The 26,032-nt window shown below is 29.4% G+C and overlaps 1 protein-coding gene across 1 annotated transcript; it reads left to right on the top strand.

The window, feature by feature from the left end:
- The first annotated feature begins 1,118 nt into the window (after positions 1–1,118).
- LOC114181363 (protein DOWNY MILDEW RESISTANCE 6-like) lies at positions 1,119–9,206 on the top strand. The gene is made up of 4 exons (XM_028067788.1): positions 1,119–1,328; positions 5,587–5,837; positions 7,411–7,732; positions 8,973–9,206. Exons 1-4 carry the CDS (start codon positions 1,119–1,121, stop codon positions 9,204–9,206), a joined length of 1,017 nt encoding a protein of 338 aa, XP_027923589.1.
- The last annotated feature ends 16,826 nt before the right edge of the window (positions 9,207–26,032 follow it).

Here is a 26,032-nt window from a genome sequence, read left to right as displayed (position 1 = left end):
AACTCAAAACGTTACACTTAATGAGGTAGGAGGAAGGCCATTCATTATTTTCCGGTACACAAAAGCTCTTCCAATCTCAAACCGAGTCCATAAAGGAAGCTTGTACATGCAACGTTCAAAAGAAAAAAATTGAAAACTGAAATCGTCTTGTATGAGGATTTTACTTTTTTCACTTTTTACCTTATACAGAAACCGTCTTGTATGAGGATGACTTTTTATCTGTAATGTCGTTCTTCCCTGACAATTTGATCCTGTTTTGCAAAAACAAATTTAATGGACCCTATTTTACAAATGTAAGTTAAAATCGACCTCAAAATACAAAAAGTCCGATTATGAGTTTAACTTATTCTATTGATATTATAGAATTATAAGGTTTATTTAGTGGGTTTGGAAGAAAGGGTAAGAGAATTGTATTATATGAGAACTAACCATCATAAACTATAGATGAATTGGTTCTCCTTTGATAAATGGAGGTTTATATAATCTTTAAGCCTATTGACGTAGGAATTTTCATTTGTATGTAATCCATAGATAAATTGGTTTTGCTAATGGATTTTGTGCGTTATTTACAAATTTTAAATTTTTGTGATAAGTAATATTATTATGGATAATGATTTTTTGACTACTAAATTTTGACAATTTTCTTTTACAATATGATGTGTCATTTTCTAAGTGATTTTGGAATATTGAGAATGAGAAAATAAAAAAGTAAAAAATTATTTAAAAATTAACACGTAAAATTGTAAGATAAAGTTGTCAAAATTTAATAGTTGAAGACTGATTTTCCTACTGTTATTTTAGGTAGTAATATTTCTTTTATGATAGTATAAATATAGTTGAATATTCTCAATCCGTTCAATATAAATTAATTTATACTCTCACAGCAGGCTCTTGGATATGTATCAATTAATCGTCTCAAAGTAATAAAATAAGAACATGAAAATTATGTTAACATCATAGGTCATCTCTACAAAGGAAAATGACAGAAAAGGAAGACATCGCTTGCGTGGCTGACATGCAAGTTAACTGTGCAGAAACATTGAGACAGCATATGAAACTCATCATATTTTTATTCGAAGAAACAACAATTGAAAGTCTTGTTAGAGATTTGAGTTGGCATGGAGAACATGGAGGAGATGCTTTTGTCAAGCTGGTACCATGTTCATTCCACAGTGCCTTCATCCTACGTGCAATTACCAGAAAACAGACCTGGAATGGTGGTTAGTTCTTTGCATGAGGCCATACCAGTTATTGATCTTGGAAAACGTGGTCGCGCTGATCTCACAAAACAAATTTTGAAAGCCTCTGAGGAATATGGCTTCTTCCAGGTTAATTTCAATCTCACCATAACTTTCTTTCTTTACCTGCTTCTGTTTTATTAAGAGTTCAAGGTAAATTGAAAGTTTTATTACAGTTATCAAACTCGTGATTCAAATCGTAGAATCGTCCGAGTTTCTGTTCCTACATCTATCTCCCGAGTTAACTCGATAATAAACTCGTTTTTTCAATGCATTCACTAAACTCATCATGAACTCTTGAACTCAACTAACTCGCGATGGCAATCGAGTTAGCGAGTTCACGTGACTTTTTTTGAGTTTTTGGTCGTTAGGAATGAAATTTAAAGTTTGGCCTTTTTGCGGTAGTTTCCTTTCTTTATTCTGGACTTTTGGCTTTTGGACCTCAACAAAATAACCTTTAGTTTTACCTTAAATATAATGTAACTGATTAAATTTATAATAAAACTACATAAATACAGTTGACGTGCATATATTTTTTAAATATGCAAAATATTATATTAATACGTGATAATATTATAATATTATTAATTTGTTATATAAATTAAAATTATATTTATTAAAAATAAAATAAAATATATTAGAACAGATAAAAGAATAATCATTGATAGATAAAGAAGAGAAGAAACAGAAATAACCGAATTTATAACAAAATTGTAAAAGTAACGGTCAATTTTTAAAAATTGGTTTAATTACCCTTTTGGTCCTTCTATTTGTCATGAAATTTCATTTTGGTCCTCACGTTTTTCGTTGTCTCAATTTGGTCCTCATTTTCTTAAAAATGACTCAATTTGGTCCTCACCGTTAACTTTGACCAGACGGTGTTAAAGTCAATGCCACGTGTCAATTTCTGGTTTTTTTGAATTTTTTTAATATTTTTTGAATTTTTTTTTTGAATTTTTAATTTTTTTTTTGAAATTTTTTTTCTTTTTGACACGTGTCAGTTCACAATTTTGCCACGTGTCAAAGTGACTCAATTTGGTCCCTATATTTGTTTTTAGTTTCAATTTAGTCCCAATTTTTTTAAAAGTGAAGCAATATTGTCCCTCCTTAGATTGAGATTCAATTTAATCTTTGTATACAACTTATGATGATATTTTTAATAAAATTGACATTTTTATTAAATATTTATAGAAATATTTTTAAATAATTTTTTTTTTAGTTTTATTATTAAACAAAGTTAAATCCCAAACTTAATTTCAAAAATTAACAATTTTGTCATCATATATAAAGACATCAAGTGTATCATATTATACAAACTTGGTAAAGATTAAAAATCAAAATTTGTAAGAATATCACCATAAAATTTATAAAAAAGTAAATTTAGTGTCAATTCGAGGAAGGACAATATTGCTTCACTTTTACAAAATTTGGGACTAAATTGAAACTAAAAACAAATATAGGGACCAAATTGAGTCACTTTGACACGTGGCAAAACTGTGAAGTGACACGTGTCAAAAATTAAAAAAATTCAAAAAAAAAAAAAACCTGAGGACCAAAATGAAATTTCATGACAAATAGAGGGATCAAAAGGGTAATTAAACCTTAAAAATTTAATAAAATAACCTTTTGATTTACATTAAATATAATGTAACTAATTAAATTTATTATAAAATAATGATAATATTAGAAAAATATAAAAAAGTAAAGGTGTAATATTATAATATAATACTAATAATAAAAAATTAAAATTTTATTAATGAAAATTAAAAATTTATTATAGAATATGTAACAATAAAATATCATATTATTTATAAATATTTTAACATTTTTTATTTAAAGTAAATTTTTATGAATTATTATCTGAGTTTACTGACCGTCTACGAGTTTACATAAACTTTCTCAAATTTGACGATTTTAAGTCGTATATCAATTAAAAAAATAACTAATATATAAGTAGAATGATTTATAAACCTATTATATTAAAATTTTAAATTAGAAGTGGTGTCTAGAGATGACAAATAAATCTGTCCCCGTGGGTATTGTCCGAACCCGTCTCCGTTTTGACGAGAACCCCCGCATTGACTGGGTATGGGTATGGGTATGGACAATCCCCGATTTTTTCGATTGGGTATGGGTATGGAGATGTGGATGAATATATCCCCGCCATAATACTCGTCCCCGCCATATCTCAATCATCATTTAAATTATTAAAATATTCACAATTAATTAAGTAACTCTCTCTCTCTCTCTCTCTCTCTCTCTATATATATATATATATATATATATATATATATATATATATTCTTTGTATTTTTTATTTCTTCTAAATATTTGGTTTGTCATGAAACTCATTCGCATCTCCAATATATTTTTTTATCTTATCATAACCTTTATGTAATTATGTTAAAATGATGTATGTCAATTAAAAAAAATTTATGTTAATATTTCTATTATTTTTTAATATTTTTATTTATTGTATATTTTCCTTTCACATGAGAATGTTTAATACTCTCAATTTAAGTGTTTAATAGCATAAACATTTCATTTACTAGGTAATATAAAAAAATCTTTACTTATTATTATTAATTTTTGTTTCATTTGAAGAACTCTTTTATTTCGCTAAAACAATTTTTATTATTTTTCAACCATTGAGTATATATGTTGATATTTAAAAAGTTTTCTTAGATATCTAAGATATTTTTCGTCTTATCATACCCTTAATTATACATTTGTTTTTCTTTGTGCAATTCTTTCCAGTAGTCTCCAAATTGTTTATAAGACATACATTTGTTAATTTTTTAATATTTTTATTTTTGTTTATTTTCATCATGTAGAATACTATTTCGATAAATTTTATCTAATTATTTTTTATTTTCTAACTCATTACAATCATACTTTAATTTTTTCACTATAATTGTATAAATAATTTTTATTTACTACAATATAAAAATTTAATGTAATTGCCATGAATATTTTTTTATCACCATCCAACATATATTGGAGTTTAAAAGATCCAAGATCTATGATAAAATTTTATTATGTTTATTATTTGTTCTTTGCGTCATTTTTTTTATCAACCATTGAGTATAGATGTTGATATTTGAAAAGTTTTCTTAGATATCTAAGATATTTTTCATCTTATCATACTCTTAATTATATATTTGTTTTCTTTTGTGTGATTCCTTCCAATAGTCTCCAAATTGTTTATAAGACACACATTTGTTAATTTTTTTAATATTTTTATTTTTTGTTTATTTTCATTATGTAGAATACTATTTCGATAAATTTTATCTAATTATTTTTTATTTTAACTCATTACAATCATACTTTAATTTTTTCACTATAATTGTATAAATTTTTTTTATTTACTACAATATAAAAATTTAATGTAATTATCATGAATATCTTTTTACCACCATCCAACATATATTGTGGTTCAAAAGATACAAGATCTATGTTAAAATTTTATTATTATGTTTATTATTTGTTCTTTGCGTCATTTTGATCAAGTGATGTATTATAACTTTTATTAGTGTATAAAAAATATATTCATTATAATTTAAAAAATTGAAGTAAACAAACATTTAAAATATATTTGAATTTAAATATTTTTTCTTTTTATATTTTTTTAAAATATTTTTAAAATTTATCAACTAGGTTTCATTAATGTTTGCAAATTTAATAGATGTTTTGGTTCTCATTAAATTTTATTTGGTATTCTAATCTAAAATGTAAACAATTTTAATTTATTTCAAAGTATTTGATATCGAGGAAACAACCATACTCTTAATATTGAATATTTGATAATATTATGTTTCCTTTACCGTAATTTTTTATTATCTTATAAAAATTAATTAAAATTAATATTAAAGTAGTAAGAAAACGGGTACGGGTATGGGTATGAGATTATACCCGTTACCCGGTGGGGATGGGACAAAAGTTTGATACTCGTTGGGTTTGGGTATGGGGATGAAGATGAATTTTTTTTATGGGAATGGGTATGTGATAGTAAAATCCGTCCCCGCCCTCTTGCCATCCCTAGTGTCCTTATCTCTTATCCTTATTATAAAATAATTTTGTATTTAATTTGGCTTTGAGTTCATCCTGGATTGAGAATTTATAACTTTGCTAAAATAAAAGCATACTTTGATTTTGATTCTGTTTCTTCAAATTTATATAAAGAGGATTGAAACTATTTTTAATTTATATATAGTAAATTCATTTATAGGTTTTTTTTATATACTATTTAAATTTTTCATTTTTACTTAATAGGATTCAAATTCATAGTTAGATTCTATATTTCCATAGAAAATTGACCTAGTAATAAAAAAAAAAAACTTTGAAATAGGTGATCAACCATGGAGTTTCCGAGGATTTGATGGACGAAACACTGAACATTTTTAAAGAATTCCATGCCATGCCTTCAAAAGAGAAGGTAAAGGAATGCTCCAAGGACCCAAATGGAAGCTGCAAGATTTACACAAGTGGTGAGAATTACAAGAAAGATGCCATAAATTATTGGAAGGATTCATTGATGCATCCTTGTCCTCCTTCTGGAGAAAACTTTGAGTATTGGCCTCAGAAACCATCTAACTACAGGTGAAGTTTTTTTTTTTTTTCATATTTTTCGTCAATATAAATTTTCATTTATTTTAAATTATGATAGTGTTTTCATCATATAATATGAATTTAATAAGAATCTATCAGCATATATATATATATATATATATATATATATATATTTCTATACAGTCATCCACCTATAATATTTGTTAGACATGATAAAGCAACTAATTTTTTTATATTTCTTTTAAACGTCCTTTTAAATTAATTATGAAACGTTATTATTCTTTAAATGATTACGTAGACATGCATAGAGGTCACCTTCAATAACACATTTCTTTATGGATCGATCACTATCGTAATCTTAGACTGTTTATGACATCATATCAAATTTAAATATATGCTTTTCCAATGAAAGTAATTTTATTTGTTTGGATTCCTTTGGTTTTTTTTAGAAGAGGCGGATTGTCATCGACGATTAGTATTTTTTTTTTTGGTATAGGTTTTGCGGGTGCTAAAGCCCATAAAAACATATAATGAAATTATTAGACAATAATCCTTTATAATCCCAACAATATTTTATGTATTTTATTTTTAAATTTATAAAAAATACATTAATAATCCTTTATAATCCCAACAATATTTTATGTATTTAATTTTTTAATCTCAATGACACATGAGTTGTTTCCTACTAGGATTCTTCTTTTAGTTAAATCATCTTTTGTAAATACTCTATTTAAAATAATTCTCCAAGAAAAATATTTGCGTCGTAGTGAGTGCTTTTATTTTTCACAATTCATTATACATGTCATCGTGGCAAAATGTTCTTGGTCTACAAATCTAGTTAGTATTTTCAATCTGTTAGTACATTTTCTAAAAATTAAAATAAAGAGTACCTTAAGAGATTAATTTTTTTTACTATGTTACTTGAAAGATGTCAATACAAAAAATATTATAACTTAAATTATTAATATGTAAAAATTAAATTTCAATTATTAATTATAATAAAATAACTTATAAAAATGTAATAATTATTATAATTTTTCTAATTAGAAACATTAATTAATTAATTAAAAATTAAGAAAAAAATTATTTATATGATTAAAACGATATGCCCTAGAAAAGCTCAAACTAAATTTATATTATTATAACATGTAGGTTTGAGTGCTACAGAATTCGACTTCCTAAAATAAAGCTTTTCACATTTGAATTTTGTGAAAGAGAGAAAAACACAACAGTCAGAGACACTACTAAAACTAGTTAACAAGCACATCATAAAGATTAATTATAAGTTGGTAGATATTCCACATTAATAATATGATTATAAAAAAGATTGAATTTGCATCAATAATAGTTTCTATAATATTATAAATGCTGCTTAGCCATGGATATTATGCTTCCTAACTAAAAATATTTCTTATCAAACATTACTGACGAAAAGTTTTCTCCAGATAACTGCCAGTAATGTTTATTTGCAACGAATTTAGACTTTATCCATAAATTTGTTCAGTCAGAAAATTGATCTTTTATTTATAATAATAACAAATAATGAGATTTTGTGTATTTAATTAGCCAACTAACAAAAAGCTTTGATGATGGAACCTTTTAGGGAGATTGTTGGAAAATACAGCAGAGAAATGAACAAACTTACCCTTGAAATTTTGGAGATTGTATGTGAAGGGTTAGGGCTTGAGCCAAGATTTTTCTGTGATGGACTGTGTGAAAATCCATCAGTGGCTGCTCATCACTACCCTCCATGCCCTGAACCAACTTTAACATTGGGCTTAGCTAAGCACAAGGACCCTACAATTATCACCATTCTGCTTCAAGATAAGGAGGTTGAAGGACTTCAAGTCCTTAAGGATGGGACATGGATTGGTGTTCACCCTATTCCCAATGCTTTTGTGGTTAACATTGGTCTACTCTTACAGGTTCTTAATTCATTTTCTCTCCTTTTGCTTCGTTTTGTCACACACATATATATTACAATGATGGCATAATTTCTTTTGCAAGTATTTATGATAAAGACATGTAATTATCCTTTAGTTATGTCTCATAATAATTCAACTTGAAAAGAATATACACTTAAAAAAATATATGTAACTCGAGTCGATGAGTTTTATTACGAGTTTGAGCTGGATTAACCTAGAAAAAAAAATAACTTTATAAAAATGAGTCAAATTGAATTTAACTAACTTAATTTATAAGTTAAACCGATTGAGTCAGGATGAAAGTGGGTTAAACCAATGTACAAACAACTCTTTTATCATTTTTTAATATTTTTTCATTAATTTTTTTTATTATAATTGTTTACTAATTCTATGTTGATTGACATTTTGATTTTTTTATAGACTAAGATAAAAAAATATCATTCAATAATATTTGAATAAATTTATTTTTAGCTCAATCCGTAATAGTTAACTAATTAACATTACAAAAAAATCTTTGATTAATAATCAATTTTAATGACAAAAAGTAATTAGTTACTATAGTGACCGATTTAAATACCAATTTATAACTAAAATTATTGGTAACTAAAAGAGTTTCAAAAAATTATAATTAGTTTATAAATTGGTAACTAAAATAATTTCTATTATAAATTGGTCTCTAAATTGGTTATTAACAGTACCTACCTAAGATTTGACTACCAAAAGAATTTGTTTTTAAATTAGTCTTTGATTAAGAAAATGATTTCTAAATTAGTCTCTAAACATATTTTCTATCATAGATCACTATTTGATAGTTTTCTTATAGTGTAATCTAATTGAAATTGACTCATGACTCACTTTAACACTCAATCTATTGTTGATATAGAATATATAATATCATGCATGCTATCATTAGATAGTTGTAAAAATTTACTTAACTTATTTCATTGTAACATAATTAACAAAATCCTTATTATTTTACTGGTATCAACTAATTTCTTTCTTATAATTTTTTTTTTGCCAGAATTGTTATTTATTTGCTAAAAAATAGCCATGTCAAAAAAAAAAACAAAACACTAATATATAATGAGTCATATATGTTTATCTTCATATAGAGAGAATTTAAACATGCTATTATGAATTTTAAAGTTGTTGTACAATCTCTCTTTATGAGAAACAGTGAATGCTTAATTAAATTAATTATCAATTTGATCATTAATTTGTTTTCTAACTCTCATTACAGATTATCAGTAATGGAAGGCTTGTTGGTGTAGAACACAGAGCTGTGACAAATTCGAGCATTGCACGCACAAGTGTTGTATATTTCGTGTATCCATCATTTGAAAGCATCATAGAACCTGCACAAGCTTTGCTCAAAGGAAACAATACTCCACCACTGTACAAATCCATCACTTGCAGAGAGTTTCGTGCAAATTTCTTTCAGAAGGGTCCTAAGGTTGAAGAAGATTTAAAATAACTCAAATAATGCATGCTTACACGCACGTATCATATGTTTGTAAAACTATTTGGTTTTCAAAAGTTTAAGGCTATGGTACATCCGTTCATATATTGAACAATAAATAACTTCTTACATCTATTAATGAAGATATTTTTGTTTATAATTACTTTTGTCAAAAATCTAACGTTTCTCGTTTAAGAACTTTGTAATCGTGTTGTACATGTTTAATCGAGGAGAAAATGGTTTTTATTAAGCTTAACGTAAAGTAATCTTATTAAAAAGAAAACAAAAATGCAAAGGGGAAAAATGAATTAAAATAAAATAAAAAACTGCAGGTTTAAATATCTAAACTAGAACTAGAATTATCTAAACTGGAATATTTTTATTATGCGTGAATGCAATGCATATACCGGATATGCAACCTAAGGAAAGATTAAATGGGAGTCACAATTGCTGCTAAAACTAGCAAAGAACACATAAAACTATAGATTATGATAGCATGCTGTACTAAAAAAACTTATATTTCCTGTCATTTTTGTTTTGAATTTTTTTTTAGAAAATATTTACAAATTTTATTGAGAAAAGAAATTTGTAAGAAATTGCTACTAATTTTTTTGCAATTTTGTATAAAACACTTTTCGCAACAAATTTTGTAGGAAATATTTGCAAATTTTATAATTTTATAGAAAATGATTACCCGAGAAAGAATTATCTGCCAATTAAAATTCTTAGAAAAAATGATAGAAAATTTTTTTTTTACAAATTTTTTCAATAAATTTGTAAGAAAAATTTCATGTAATATGAGAATATTTTATAGAGATGGTAATTTCATAAAAATGAATGCAGACCATATATATTTTTCACTAAGTTGAATTGGATTAAACCTTTTTCTTCATGAGCTGAACATTTCTATCTCTCCTTTGGAGATTTTCTCATTTCTTCTCAAATTGTTCTAGAAATATGTTAGAACTTACTTTTTGGATAGAGGTCAAAATCGCAATCTAATTTTATCTTTCAAAGGTGTCACTGTTATTAAATAATATAACTTTATAAGAACTTTACAACTTTACAATATTACACCATTACAAAATTATAAAATTACAAATATATAAAATTATAAAATTATAAATTTTTCAAATAATCAAATTATAAATTTATAAAATTATAAAATTATAAAATATCAAACTACAAAACTATAAAATTATAAAACTATAAAATTATAAAATTATATACTTATATAATTTTAAAATTATGGAATTATGAAATTAGAAATTATAAAATTATAAAGTTATAAATTTTACAATTTTACAATTATAAAATTATCAAATAATAAAGTTATAAAATTATTAAATTATATGACTGCTAGAAAAATGCAATTTAGCCACCGATATTAGTCATCGAAATATTTTAGTCGCAAATTGTGACTAAATTAGCCACCGAATTATAGTAGTCACAAATAGTAAGTGATTTAGCGACTAAATAAATGTACAAGAACTTGTATTCCTGTTGCAACTGAACTAGTGACCGACAAGTTTTAGTCTCTAAATATTATGTTTTAGTCACCAATTTAGCGATCAAAATAAATATTATTATGTAAAATATATTTAAAATAGTAATTAGCCACCAAATATTTTTAGTCGCTAAACATTATTTGGTACGTAATATTGTAGCCACCGATTTAGCGACCAAAACAAATCTTATTCTATAAAATATATTTAATATGGTAATTAACCACCGAATATTTTTGGTTGCTAAATATTATATAATAAGTAATGTTTTAGCCACCGATTTAGCGACAAAAATAAATCTTATTCTGGAAAATATATTTAATATGGTAGTTAGCCACCAAATATTTTTGGTTGCTAAAATATTATTTAATACGTAATGTTTTAGCTACCGATTTAGCAACCAATAAAAATATTATTTTATAAAATATATTTAATATGATATTTAGTCACAAAATATATTTTGTCGCTAAATATTATGTAATATGTAATATTTTAGCCACTGATTTAGCGACTAAAATAAATCTTATTCTGTAAAATATATTTAATATGGTAATTAGTCATCAAATATTTTTGATCGCTAAATATTATATAATATGTAATGTTTTAGTCATCGATTTAGCGACCAAAATAAATCTTATTATGGAAAATATATTTAGTATGGTATTTAGCCACCAAATATTTTTGGTGGCTAAACCATACACATATTCTTTTCATATAATTATTTAATTAGATTAAACTAACATGACAAAATTTTTAAATTAATATTTAATATAAATTATAAATTAATTAAATTATTTACTTTTATAATTTGTTGCTACTAATAAGTTTTTTTCCTTCCACCTCCACCACCAACACCACCACAACCACCACCATCACCACAACATCCACCACCATTATCACCATCACCATCACCAGCACTACCACCACCACCACCACAACCTCCACCACCACCACCACCACAACCTCCACCACCACTATAACCAACATCACCACCACCACCAACACCACCATCAACACCATATCCACCATCACTACCACCTCCACCACCACCACCACCATCACCACCTTCATCACCACCACCACCACCACTATCACCACCACCACCATTGCCACCACCACCTCCATCACCAACATCACCAGCACCATCACCATCACCGATTAAGAGAAGTTGACAATTAGGTGAAAAAACTATTTTAAATCTAAATCTTCTAAAAAATATATTGGGACTTAGTTTATTTGTGTTAACAAATTTGAGATGAATTTAATATATTTGATCACTACACCATTTTTAACTTTAAGCAACACTAAAATTTTCCACGAAAAGTGTTGCCTAAACATAATATAGGCAACCATTTTAGAAACATGACTTAAAAACTTTTAATGACAACACTTTTTAAAATGTTGATACTTTATGCCACATTTATTCAAGTGTTTGCTTTAAAATATGTGGGCTAAACCATGAAACAATTGTGTTTAACAAATTTTAAAATATAAACTATAAATAATTTAGAAAAATTAATTTTCAGCTTTTGTCTTAATGTCTTAATGAAAAAATTTAAGGGAAAATTCTTCCCTTAAAATATGTGGGCTAAACCATAAAACAATCATGTTTAACAAATTTTTAAAAAATAAACTATAAATAATTTAGAAAAATTAATTTTCAGTTTTTGTCTTAATGAAAAAATTTAAGGGAAAATTCTTCCCTTAAAATATGTGGGCTAAACCATAAAATAATCGTGTTTAACAAATTTAAAAAAAAACTATAAATAATTTAGAAAAATTAAGTTTCAGCTTTGTCTTAATGTCTTAATGAAAAAAAAAATTAAGGGAAAATTCTTCCCTTGAATTGGTTCTATGTCGTGAAACCAAAACCCTTTCCCTCCTCATTGTCTTAGTGAAACCAAAACCCTTTCCCTCCTTATTGTCTTAGTGAAACCAAAACCCTTTTCCTTCTCATAGCCTCCGCGTTCATCTTCTCACCCCAAAACATTGTCCATCTTCTTCGTGTTTTCTATCACTGTTTGCATTCAACCTTTGTCATTCGTGTTCTCGTTCTTTGTGTTTCGTGTTCTCACTAGTTCATTAGCAACAATTTCCTTCACACTGGTTCGGTTCACGTACTCGCTGGTTCGTATTTGTGTGTTCACTTGTTCGCATTCGTGTTTTGTCTGGTTCGCATGGTCACTACTTCACGTTCAACAGTTCAGATTCCACCGTTTGGATCGGTGTCGTTCACTGTTCGCTTAGGTTTGGTAGGTATAGATCTTCTCACTTATTACCTTCTTTTCTAGGTTTGGTAGATACCCATTTCTTTTGTTAAATATTCTGCAACATTTTTAGTTCTTTGTAGTCAAGAGATGTTTATTTTGACAAAATTTTAATTTTCTAATTGTTTCTCGGGATTTTATTAAGGGGAATAAGTAATCATAAAGTATATTTTATGTTTATGAGTTATTTTTTTGGGGATTGATAAGTTACTTACTCTACTACTCTGGGAGGGACGTGTTTGTTTCTTGAGAAAAGAAAGGTGTGATTTGGCAGATGTATGATTTGGGAAGGACATGTTTATTTCTTGAGAAAAAGAGAAAGACATGATTTACTAAATCAAGGGATTCAAGGAGAAAAATTAAAGAGTGTAAAGGATCCTTTTTCTCTGATAGAATAAAAGTTATAAAGTTTGTGTATGGTGTGGCAATCAAAGGGCAAGCGATCCAAAAGTTAGCAGCCATGATAAGGTTAGATTAGAATGAGAAAGTGTGGGTCAACAAATTGATTGTTGCCCAAAAGGATGCATGTTGTATTATAAGGAAAATTCTTATAAAAGTATAACTAATTGCTCTATCTGTGGAATGGATCGATATAAGACAATAACTAGGAGAGGAATTGAAAAGAAGATTGTTGTTAAAAAATGTGGTACTTTCCTATTATCCCAAGACTAAAAAGGTTATACTCTTCAATTCCCACTACACCTCACATGAGATGGCATAGTGAGAATCAAAGGGACTCGTCTATTTTGTGTCATCCATCTGATGGGGAAGCTTGGAAACATTTTGATAGAATGTACCCAGAGTTTAGTCAAGACCTAAGAAATGTCAGATTAGGTTTATGTGCAGATGGGTTTAATCCTTTTGGTCAATATGAAAAAAGTTATTCTTGTTGGCCGGTTATACTAACTCCATACAATCTTCTACCTTTAATGTGTATGAAAAGAGAATTTATTTTTTTGACCGTCTTAATTCCAGGCCCTTCAAATCCAAAGCATAAGATTGATGTGTTTTTGCAATCACTTATAGATGAGTTATGCATCCTCTGGACTGAAGGGATAATGACTTATGATGTGTCATTGAGGGAAAATTTCATAATGAAAGCTACTTTGATGTGGACAATCAATGATTTTCCAACTTGTGGTATGTTATCGGGTTGGATGACTTCGGGTAGACTCGCTTGCCCTATATGTATGGAAAGGACAAAGGCATTATCTCTTAATCATAGCCATAAGATATCCTATTTTGATTGTCATAGTCAATTCCTTTCACTTGATCATCCATTTAGAAAGGATAAAAAGGCATTCAAGAAGAAGTTTGTTGAGAATTTCCCCCTCCGGGGTCTTGATATTTGGAATAGGGTTGCACAATTACCACTATGCACTGAATTACAAGAAGAGAATATTCCTGAATATGGTATAAAACATAATTGGAAGAAACAAAGTATATTCCAGAGGTTGTCATATTGGAAAACTCAACTTTTACATAATAATATTGATGTTATGCACACAGAAAGAAATGAGTTCATGAATGTGTTTGACACTGTCATGGATATCAAAGGAAAAACTAAGGATACAAACAAGGCTCGATTGGATGTAGCAGAAATATGCAATCAAAAAGAGCTAGAATTAAAAGACATTGGTCGTGGAAAACTTATCAAACCAAAGGCAGCATATGCATTCACCAAATCTCAAAGAGTATCTATTTGTAAATGGGTTAAAGAACTTACTCTTCCTGATGAATATGCTTCCAATTTAGGTAGATGTGTTGACCTTAGTCAAGAAAAGTTACATGGGATGAAAAGTCACGACTGTCATGTTTTCATGCAACAATTGCTTCCAATTGCATTTGACTCATTACCAAAACTAATTTGGAAAGTTGTTGTTGAGCTAAGTCTTTTCTTTAGAGAATTAACTTTCACAACACTAAATGTTGAACACCTGAGAATTCTGGAAGAAAATATACCCGTGTTATTGTGTAAAATGGAACAAATATTTCCACCAAGCTTCTTTTATTTCATGTAACATCTTCCAATTCATCTTCCTTATGAGGCAAAAGTTGGTGGTCTAGTCCAATATTGTTGGATGTATCCATTTGAGAGGTATAAAATTACTGATCACTTTTTACAACATTTGTTGTTTATTCCTTCATTTTTTAAGCAATCCAGTTTATATCCTTTATTAGGTTCTTAAACTCTCTAAAAAAGAAAGTAAAAAACAAAGCTAAGATGGAATGCTCTATTTGTGAAGCTTACTTGGTGGAAGAAACATCTACATTTGCCTCATTTTATTATCCTCATCATGTTGAAACAAGAAGGACTAGGATCCCTCGTAACCTTGAAGTAGGTGAAAGTTCTTCATGTACTCCTTTAATTTCAATTTTCAATTATCCAGGAAGAGCAATTGGAAAATGCATGACATATTATCTGAACCAAAGAGACTTTGATGCTGCCCAATTGTATGTTCTTCAAAATTGTGAAGAGGTTCGACCATACATTGAGTAAGATGATGTTCACTCCTTTCACACCCATGTTAATTATGTTAATTTGTGGGGTTGAAGTAATTTGATTTCTTCTTTGCAGTATTTATGTTGAATATTTACGAGAGATTAATCCTACAACTTCTGAAGCTAAAATTGGTCAGGACATTTCATCCTATTTTGCTACATGGTTCAAACAATATGTAGGTGTTTACGTACATTTCATCATATACTTGCCAGTTATACAAATTTTCTATTTAGATTGACATGTATAATGTATAATCTTTTATATATTTAGGTTCTCAATCCAGAAAATAATATTCAAGAACCATTATTGGTTAATTTGGCATAGGGTCCTAAGAAAAAAGTTGAATCATGGCCTATCTATGTTATCAATGGATACAAATTTCACACTTTTCTTTGGAGTGAAGGAATGAATTCCTTTAACTATGGTGTTTATGTACGGGGAAGCGATGGTCAATTAGAGTCGAATTTTTATGGGATATTGTCTAATATTATTCAACCGGAGTATAGTGGCTTGCCAATCATGAATTTATTCTATTTCAATGTGAATAGTTTGATAATACTCCTAATATAGGAACCAAAGTAGATAATAAGTATGGAATTGTTCAAGTAGAGCAATCACGGAGATATAATAAAGCATATGATCCATTCATATTTGCACAATAAGCAGAGCAAGTTTATTACACCAAATATCCAGAGGGACACCAAGGTTGGTTAGGAGTAATTAAGACAAAAGCCCATGGTAGAATTGTTGATAATATAGTAAGTCAAGTTGAGCATGAGACTCCATACCAAGATGATGAGCTTATTCAACTTCAAGTCATGCTACATGTTGATTTAGACTTCATTCAAGATTCTCTTGCTCATGTTAGTGACGGGGGAGAAGAAATCGATATACACTTACTAAATGATACAAACATAGAAGAAGAAAGTGAGGAAGAATATATTTCAAGTGAGGGTGACATCGATAGTGATGACACAAATACTTCTTTGATAATTCATGCATTAAAAGTGATTTAATATGCTGTGTTAATTTTGTTTTACATTAATATGATTGTGATTTCTAATAATTGTAGTGAATGATGGGCAAGATAACTCACACATTTGCATGTAGAAAACATGATCAGGTTTGAGCCTTTTATCATAATTAGCTAATATGCTTATTGAAAATTGATGATTCCAACATGTTTACTCTATCATATGTTATATATGCAATAAGTTTAACTTGTAGATGACACTAAGAGGGAGAGGTGGTCGCACACCACCTAATCGTGGTGGTCGTATACCAACTAATCTTGGTGGTCAAGGTGTTCATGTTGGTGAGAGAGCTTCACCCAACACCAACTCTCCCATTTCGTCTACTCATCCAACAACTATGGAATCTACGTGTCCTACCTATGAAGGACGCCCACTTCCTAATGCAGGAGAATCATGCTGATCATTTTATAAGAGAATCATCTCCTGTCGCATTTTCTACAGAGCCTACTATGAATCAACCTTCACCAATACAGGGGTCAGTTGCAGCTGAGTATGAATCTAACAATGTTGTTGATCAAAGGTCGTGGCTTCATGCTAAAAAAGGGGAGTAAGTAAAATTTAATTTATTTATTATTCTTTGATGTCATTATTTGCATCTACCATTTTGACAATATGTTTGAACATAAATTTACACCAGCAAATGGTCCTTCTACTATAATCTCACACATCATCAAGCAACAATTTGATGAACCTAGTCCCAATTGGAAGAAAATTCGAATCGAACTTCGAGATAGATGGTTTGGAGAGTTTAAGGTAATTCCAATTATGTTTATGTTTAAAATGTAATTTTATTATTCTACTATGTTTTTTTTCTAACTTATTTTTCATGCAGAAAGAGTATAGGTGGGATCCTAAACAAGAACGAGTCATAAGATCAATTTTTGATACAAAAGGCTCACGTATTTTGAAAAATGCAATGAACAAAGTTAGGACTGGTCAAAATAAAGGGACTTGGATTCCAACAGCTGTTCGAGCAGCCTTAGACCTACATTGGAGTTCTGCAAAATTCTAAAATAAAAGTGTCGTTGCTAAGGCAAATCGTGTTATTGAGAAGGGAGCCTTTGCATATTGTGGTGGTTCTATATCTATAGTAGCTCACTTTGAGAAAATGGTAATCTTATTATCTATTTATATTTTATATTTAATTTAAATACAATATATTAGACTTACGTATTCAATTTATGTTGTGCTTAAATATATGTAGACTAAAAAGTTAGAACGACCACCAACTGCATGGGAGGTTGTAGAAAGAACAAAAAAATTTAAGATTGGAGAGTGGGTCAATGATAAGACTCGTGACGTTGTGGTATGTTTAAACTTTAACTTATAGTTTAATGTTTGTTAAGAGTTTTCTTCACAATAATAACATTTTTTACTTCATTTTTAGGACAATTATAAGCAACGACGAGATGAAGCCCAACAAAATCAAATGCTTGAAGGATCATCTTCAGAGAACTCTCATGTTGCCTCCATTGATGACAATGAAATATACTTTACTGTAGCTCGAGGTGGAAATAAAAAGGGTAATGTGTATGGACTTGGTGCATTGAGTAAAAGGTTTACTACTTCTACAAGTGCTTACTCAAGTACTAGTCAAACTCCAGTAGTTCATCAAATAGAAGAAATGCGTGAAACTATTCAAAAATTAAATGCTGAACTTATGGGAAAGGATGCCAAGGAGAGGACACTTGAAGAAAAGATGGAGCACTTGATGAAAAATCACGAGCAATAGAGTGAACGCATGGGCCAACAAGATGGAGAAGATGCATCAACAAAATGAGCAAATGAAACTTATTTTGCAGCACATCCAATTGAAGAGTCCTATGCCAACTACTTCTTCTGATCCTCCTAGTAGTGATGATAGTGGACCATAGGATCATTAGTTATAATTTTAATTGTATGATGACTTCAAATTTGCTTACAACTATATCCATTTTTTCGGAAATGGTTCTTGTGACTAGAATATGTTGGGTCATGTAGATATACTTTTAATTTTTATATTAGTCTTTAATACATTATATATTTGACTTGATTGTTGTTTAGTATAATTAAATGTTTAAATATTGTGTACAAGAAGGTAAAATTATGTATTCAAATGTAGCCATAAAAGATATTGTTGATGTTTTTTTTGGCATTGATTTAGCCACCGAAATATATTTGTAGCTATACATTTCTAGTTTTTGCCATTGATTTAGCGACCAAAAAGAAATTTAATTAGAAAAAACACCGTTCATTATTAGTGACCGAAAAAAAATGGTCGCTATTTTATCATATTTGTGACCGAATTAGTGACCAAACTAGTTTAAAGTCATAGATTATTTTTTTGTCGTTAGCGACCAGAAAAAGGGTCGCTAATTTTTTAATACTAACCACTGAATTAGCTACAAAATTTTTGGTGACTAAATTGGTCTTCAAAAGTTAATCGTGACCAATCCTTTTAGCGACCACTTAGCGACTATAATTTCGGTAACTATTTAGCGACCAAATTTCGGTTCGGTCGCTAAGTGGTTTGCGACTAGGGTTTTCACCACTACTTTTGTTTAGTCTCTATTTCGGTCGCTAAACGATTTGTGACCGATTTTTGGTCATTTAGCGACCAAAATGGGTGGTCACTAAAACATATTTTTTTTGTAGTGTATATTTTTACATTATATTTTATATTTTTAAAAATTCATAATTTATATATTTTTATTTTTAAATTTTAAATTTTATAAATTTATGATTTTTATTAACTTTAAGAATAAATACAACAGTGAGAGAAACTCTCAACACTATGGTATTTCATAGTGAAATATAATGTACGTTATTTAAGTGGGGTAAAAGTAAAAAATAATTGTCACCTAATATATGTAACAATGTTATAACATAAAGTTAATAATATAGAGAACAGAAGGAAGAATAGAGAAGAAGATAATATGGAGCAACTTTTTTGTATGTCTTATTGTTGATAGGAATGGTCCTATTTATAGATACAACATGTAACCCATAAATGATATATAAATCAAATAGTTAATACAAAATATTACATAAAGAGTAATGAATCATATGAGTAATTTTATCAAATTGTGTTATGAATAAATATAAATGATCTTTGGAGCATTAACAACTGATATTAGTTCCCCTTTTTCTGTCAGTAAAACATAAGGTAATTGATTGACTAATTTTGAAAATGAATTATCCTTTGAGCTTTTAGTTCACATTCTTTTGTACGAGGATCAAGATGAGATAATAATATTTCATGCCAACCAATACTTTTTTCCAATTGTTTTCTTTTTCCCACTAATGTTGAAAAATTTATTCATCGAAGTGACAATCGAAAAATCGAATTGTAAATAAGTTTCATGTTGGTAGTTCAAGATATGAGAGAGAATCATATCCAACATATATTCTCAATTGTCTCTAAGGACCTATCATAGTCCCCTATTGTGGGGAAAACATATACACCACACCCAAAAATTCTTACATGAGAATATTAGGTCATTGACCAAAAACCAACTGCATAATAGAGTATTTGTGATAACTTGTTGGCTTGATGCAAATTAATAATGCAAATGCAAAATTGCATATCTCCAAGTAGCCATTGGAAGATTAGCTCTCATAAGTAATGGTCTTACAATGATTTCGCAAGTCTATTTTGAGTATGAGCATGTGCTACTGGATGCTCAACTTCAATTCTAATTGATATACAATACTCATGAAAAGCATGAGATGTAATTTCACCAGTATTATCAAAACATATTTTCTTAATCGGTTAATTTGGGAGGTGAGCTCTATAAGACCCGATAAAAATAAAATATAATTAAATATTTAATTTTAATATGGGAAATTGGAAGGAGCATTTAATAGCATTAGTTAGAAGATTATGACGTGGAAAAATATTAGTTCAAGTGGTTGAGAGTACTTTGATTGTGTGAGTGGACTTTGGTTCAAGTCCTACTTATGCTAATTGTGTGAAATTTAATTATTATTTACTTTCATGTGTGTTAAAAGTGTGGGATATAATTAGGTTTAATAACGTGCGAGTTATAATTAGTGTTGGGTTTGAACCTTGGTTAACACTAAATTAATCTAAATTTTTTTATGTAAAATTCTTTTGGGGAATTGAGAGAGACACAAGAACCCTAGCCGTCAGTGGAGGAAACAGAAAGGTAGAGATAAACCTACTGTTAATGGCACTTGATTGTCAATTAATCTCATTGAATTCATTTTTGTTTTTTTTTTATTTAATAAAAAAAATTAAAATGGATTAAAAGTGACTGAAATAGGGAATTAGTGGAAAGAGGGGAGACCTTCCATATAACAAAATTTACAGAACCAAGAGGGGGAAAGGATTCTGAAAAATTGAGAGAGTGAGGGAGAAGAAGACGTACCGAGGGGAAGAAAAGAGAAGGTTGATAAAGTTTTTGGAAGGAAGCACTCTAAAGGACCAATTGGAAAGCAAATTTTAGGTTAGGGGAGTTGAACGAATGTATTCTTTTCTTATTTTGTAGTCAGTTGCGTGGTTCATGTTGTCTACTCTGATGTGTGTACTGGTTCCGTTTATGTTTTCATCACATTACACTATTTGATGCTTTATATGAAAACCATTGTATGTGTACAAATATTGTTCTTCTGATCCACATTTAAGGTGCAATACTAGCTTTTTCTTTCTTTTCTATGTTGCTTGTTTTGGATCTGGTTCACGACATGGTACAACAGTACCAGTGTGTTTCTTCTATTTTCTTTTAATGAAGTGTATTTTGCGCGTGGTGTTCCCGATACGGGGTGGCTCGTTTAGGATTGTTAACGATAATTTGGTGGCCTGTGCGATATGGGGAGGAACAAGGTGTGACAGGGTGCAAATTTGTTTGCGTCTCGCAGGCGCTAATGCAGTGGCCAATGTGCTGTGCCCGGTGGCTGAACGGACCGTTGGAGGCAGCGTGGTTGTCGGCATTGAGAAACCTTTTGGTGCATACACGGGTGCTTTCTTGTGTATGGTTCAATCTCAAGTTTTAGTTGGTATATGGGGGTAGTGCTAGAGTGGTTTGGAGACACAATATATGCGGGTCTGCGTGTGTTGTTTTGGATTGGGGTTGGTATCCCTATTTTGTTGAGGTAAGGGGTTGGTCCTTTGTTTTCAATCTATTTCCTCAAGCCTTAATTAGTTGGGTTCTTTGGAACCCATAGCATGCATAGAAGAGATCCTTCTTTTTATGGTGCAGACACAGGTCTAGTTTATGGACACAATTCCTTTTCGATTATTTGGTGTTTTGTTTACTTTTTGTCAAATTGCGATGCTTGTGGATGGACGGGTTGTGTCCCGTGGTTCTTGCCTTTCGTTAATGGTTTAGTAGTATTTTTATAACATAATGCATGTATATAGTGGTATGCTGCAGTCCCGTTTTGTTCTCCTTGTTGGCATAAACTTTTCTTTCTTTCAACTTGAAATCGTGATGGTGATTGACGTTAGCATTGGTGGTGGCATTTTGATACCTTTTCTTATATTCACAACACGTGGTTGTCCTTTTAATAATCCTTACCATATTAGTCGACTTGTTAAAAGGCCATGGGACCCACACCATACTTATTTCCTCCTTGCTTCACGTGGTGTAGAGATAGATCTAAGCCTTAGCTTTTATTTTATTAAGTTATTAAAGCAATGTTTAGGTGTGATTGGACAACCACGCAGAAACTTTAATTTTTAGGTGTGCCTCACATTGTTAAAAACAATTGGTACATGGCGTAACTTACATATACGTAACATAAATATATATAAATTAGTTATATATATCCTTTATATACATTTATATATATATATATATATATATATATTAATATATTAATATATGTATATGTAACGTATCTGATAAATTATTATTATTATTTTATCTTTTATTATTTTATTATTATTATTATTATTTTATTTTTATTATTATTATTATTATTATTTATTTTATTTTATTAATCATTATTATTACTATTTTATTAATATTATTATTTTGTTTTGTTTTTTTATTTATTATTGTTGTTTTATCATTATTGTTTTATATCGATTTTATTATCGTTATTGTTTGTGAGACTTTTTGGGGGCAATAACTATGTGTACGTCCTAAACTGTATATTTGTTAGATTGTCCTGTGTTGGGTATAACACTTGTCGTTGATGGTTTTATGCGAATACATGTGAAAGTATAGGTGTATATGATTGATATGTATGATGTATGTTGGTGCATTTTGAGTCATACTATGGTAATTGGATGTTTAGTTCATTAGAACATGTGTTGGGTTGTAAAACTAGTAACCTTCACGCTAATGGTGTGGCGCTTGGCAGCACGGAGTAAACCGCCAGGTGATAAGCCACCATGGGAACTATGGAGCAATTTCTCGAGAGGGGTTTCGCCAGGCAGTGTTTGTGATACTTGAACTGGACTGGTTCTAGTAGGTTGGCGACTGGCGGTGTGAGGAGTGGCGCCAGATGGCCAGTGTGTGTTGTTTCACTTGGCGGCGCTTAGGCAACGCCAGACGATTTCTGCTACGGTAGTGTGGTTGTGTTGGCCTTTGGGCTTGAAGGACTAAGTCCATAGGGGGTCTGGGATATGCTTGGTAGAGTCATGAGCGAGGAAGTTAATGACATTGTGGGATCGCATGATGGGCGATGGTGGATGTGTCCACTGGAGGCTACTTTGGGCGAGAGAATCCATAGTATGGTGATTGCATGCATGTCATGGTCCGAGTGAGTGAAGGTTCAGATGCTTGGACTATGGACGAGGGAGTCCGTAGGGCAGGACTACGAGCGAGATAGGCTCGTAGGATGGACCACGAGCGAGGAGGTTCATAGAAGTACAGCAAGTCCGGAGACCAAGATGCATTTGCATACAACTCATAAAGGGTATGAGTTCATGAGGAATGAGAGATTTAAAGATAAATATTATGGAATTTATTTCGGGTGGGTTTATTCATATTTAATTATCTGTTTTGCATAGCTCACCTTATCTGTTGATGTGTGGCGATGATCATATAACTTGTTATCCAAGAGTAGATGATGATGTAGGTGAGCCAGGTGATGCTTAGAGGCGGAGTGCAGAGTCTAATTGGGAGCTTTTGAAAGGATTTTCATTTAAAGGATTTTGATGTAATTTATAATTATGTTGAACTTTGGTTGGTTTTGTAATAAAGTAATTGCAAATATTTGAATTATACTACAATTAAAGTTTTCAAATTTCCTGCGTTTTGGGAAAATACTTAATAAAGGTGGAAGTTTTTATTCATTATATTCTTTAATTAATTTAATTAAGTAATATCCAACTGGGATGTTACAAGCTCTTAATTATACTAATAACTTTACAAATACTTGATTTGATAATAAACAAATATGTGACCATCTAGTTGATGCTTCAATTAAAATCATGAAATATAGAAATGATCCACATGGTAGGTGTATTGAACCACAAATATCACCATGTATTCGTTTTAAAAATGAGATTGACTTATTTCTAATTTTTCTAGTGATGGTCTTATTATTAACTTTTATAAACGTATAGTACATGAGAACTCATTAGTCTGAAGAAGTTTCTTGACTCTTAAGTGGGTGCTCACATGATTTTTTCAACTATTTTTCTCATCATGATATATCCAGGATGACCTAACTGATCATGTTAAACAAGAAATTCATTTCTATTTGTAAACTTCTAGCTTATAATGACATGTGTCTCAATTGCATTACTATATGTATAGTATAAGTCATAAGAGAAGGCTAATAATTTCTCCAATACACATTTTATATTTAACTCAATTCGACTGATATAAAGATATCCAATATCTCCTTCATTGTTTGTCTCAATATGATATCCATTTAAACGAATATCCTTGAAACTTAATAAGTTTCTATTAGACTTAGAAGAATAAAATGCATTTTTAATATTTAATCTTATACCTCTTGGTAGAAGTACAATAGCTCTTCTGAAGCCTTCAATTATATTTTTAGTGCTAGAAATAGTACTAACATTGACTTCTCACATTACCAAACAAGAGAAAAAATGTCAATAAGACATATATCCTCATCATTGGTGCTAGTGCCAACATCCATTCTTCATATAAACATAAATATCAATATGAGAAATTCTTTTTTTTTAACACTCTCATAACCAATGAGGTGATCAATGATTCCATTTGGTTTGGCAAAGAAGATAATAATATCAAGATGAGTATCATCCATATGTCCATAATCAAAATTACCATCTTCATAAACAAAGTGTATTTTAATGTTCTTCTAATTATTTGTAGGATGCTTTGGTATACGACAAGTACAACTCAAATGACCTTTACCATCGTAATGATAATATATACTTTCATCTTATTTGCCAATATTTTCACATTTTTATTTTCTATTTTTTCACATTATTATGCCACTTCTGGTGACAAAATGTGTCTTTGAAATTTCCTTTATAACCATGTCCATAATCAATATCATGATCATGAAAATATAAATCAAATGTTGCTGCATTCACTTATAGGAATAGAGCATAACCAATTGGACATGTTTCATGATTCTCTATCAAAAGCTCATTGCTTTGTTCAGTCATACAAAGACATGAAATAAATTCATAATATTTATTACTGTATTCACTTCTAGGAATAGAGCATATTAGGCGGATCTCATGATTTTTCATCAAAAGCTTCACTGCTTTGTTCAGCCATACAAATGCATGAAATAAATTCATAATATTTATTGTTGCATTCACTTATGGGAATGGAGGAAAACCAGTTGGGTGGATCTCATGATTTTCATCAAAAGCTTCATTGCATTGTTCATCCAAACAAATGCATAAAATAAATTCATAATATTTGTGATTTTTTTTTCACAATATTACAATATTGTTGTCGCCGGAGCAAATTAGTTGCTCAGATGCTTTATTTCTTTCTTTAATGGTATCTCCAAGACCCATTGCATCTAAATGTATTGCAACATTTAATATCGAATATAAGTAATTCTTCTTTGGAATATCAAGGGTCACAAATTCAAATTTTGCAACGTTTGGTGTGTTTAGAACTGACACGTAAAATAATAATAATAATAATAATAATAATAATAATAATCATAATAATAATAATAATAATAATAATCACCATCATAATAAAAATAAAAATAATAAGACGGAGAGGAAAATCGATAAAGTCAAACAATTATTATCATAAGAATATAAGGTAAAATGGTAAATGAAGAAAGAACTAGAAAGAGTCTAGATTGAGACATGCAAAGCATTGTCAGTAGAGAGAAAAAACATCCACTAGTCCTTAGTTGGTTGGAGCATCGTGCTGATAACATGTTATAAAATAAAGCTAATAACATAGAGAATATAAGAAAGAATAGAGAATGAGAGAATAAGAAATAACTTTTTTGTGTGTCTTATTAATGATATAAAGAGTCATATTTATAGATACAACATGGTAATCCAGAAATGATATAAATCAGATAGTTAATACAAAATATTATATAAAGAGTAATGAATCATACGAATATCAATCATATCAATCATATGAGAAATTGTATCAAA

The sequence above is a fragment of the Vigna unguiculata genome, chromosome 4, assembly GCF_004118075.2.
Source record: "Vigna unguiculata cultivar IT97K-499-35 chromosome 4, ASM411807v1, whole genome shotgun sequence".
In the NCBI taxonomy this organism is placed as follows: Eukaryota; Viridiplantae; Streptophyta; class Magnoliopsida; order Fabales; family Fabaceae; genus Vigna; species Vigna unguiculata.
This window is presented reverse-complemented; position numbering and strand designations above follow the sequence as displayed.

Coding starts and splice junctions, on each gene's coding strand:
- LOC114181363 (XM_028067788.1), top strand. CDS start 1,119: ATGGAGAACATGGAGGAGATGCTTTTGTCAAGCTGGTACCATGTTCAT. Junction 1,329..5,586: donor AGGAATATGGCTTCTTCCAG/GTTAATTTCAAT, acceptor ACTTTGAAATAG/GTGATCAACCATGGAGTTTC. Junction 5,838..7,410: donor CAGAAACCATCTAACTACAG/GTGAAGTTTTTT, acceptor GGAACCTTTTAG/GGAGATTGTTGGAAAATACA.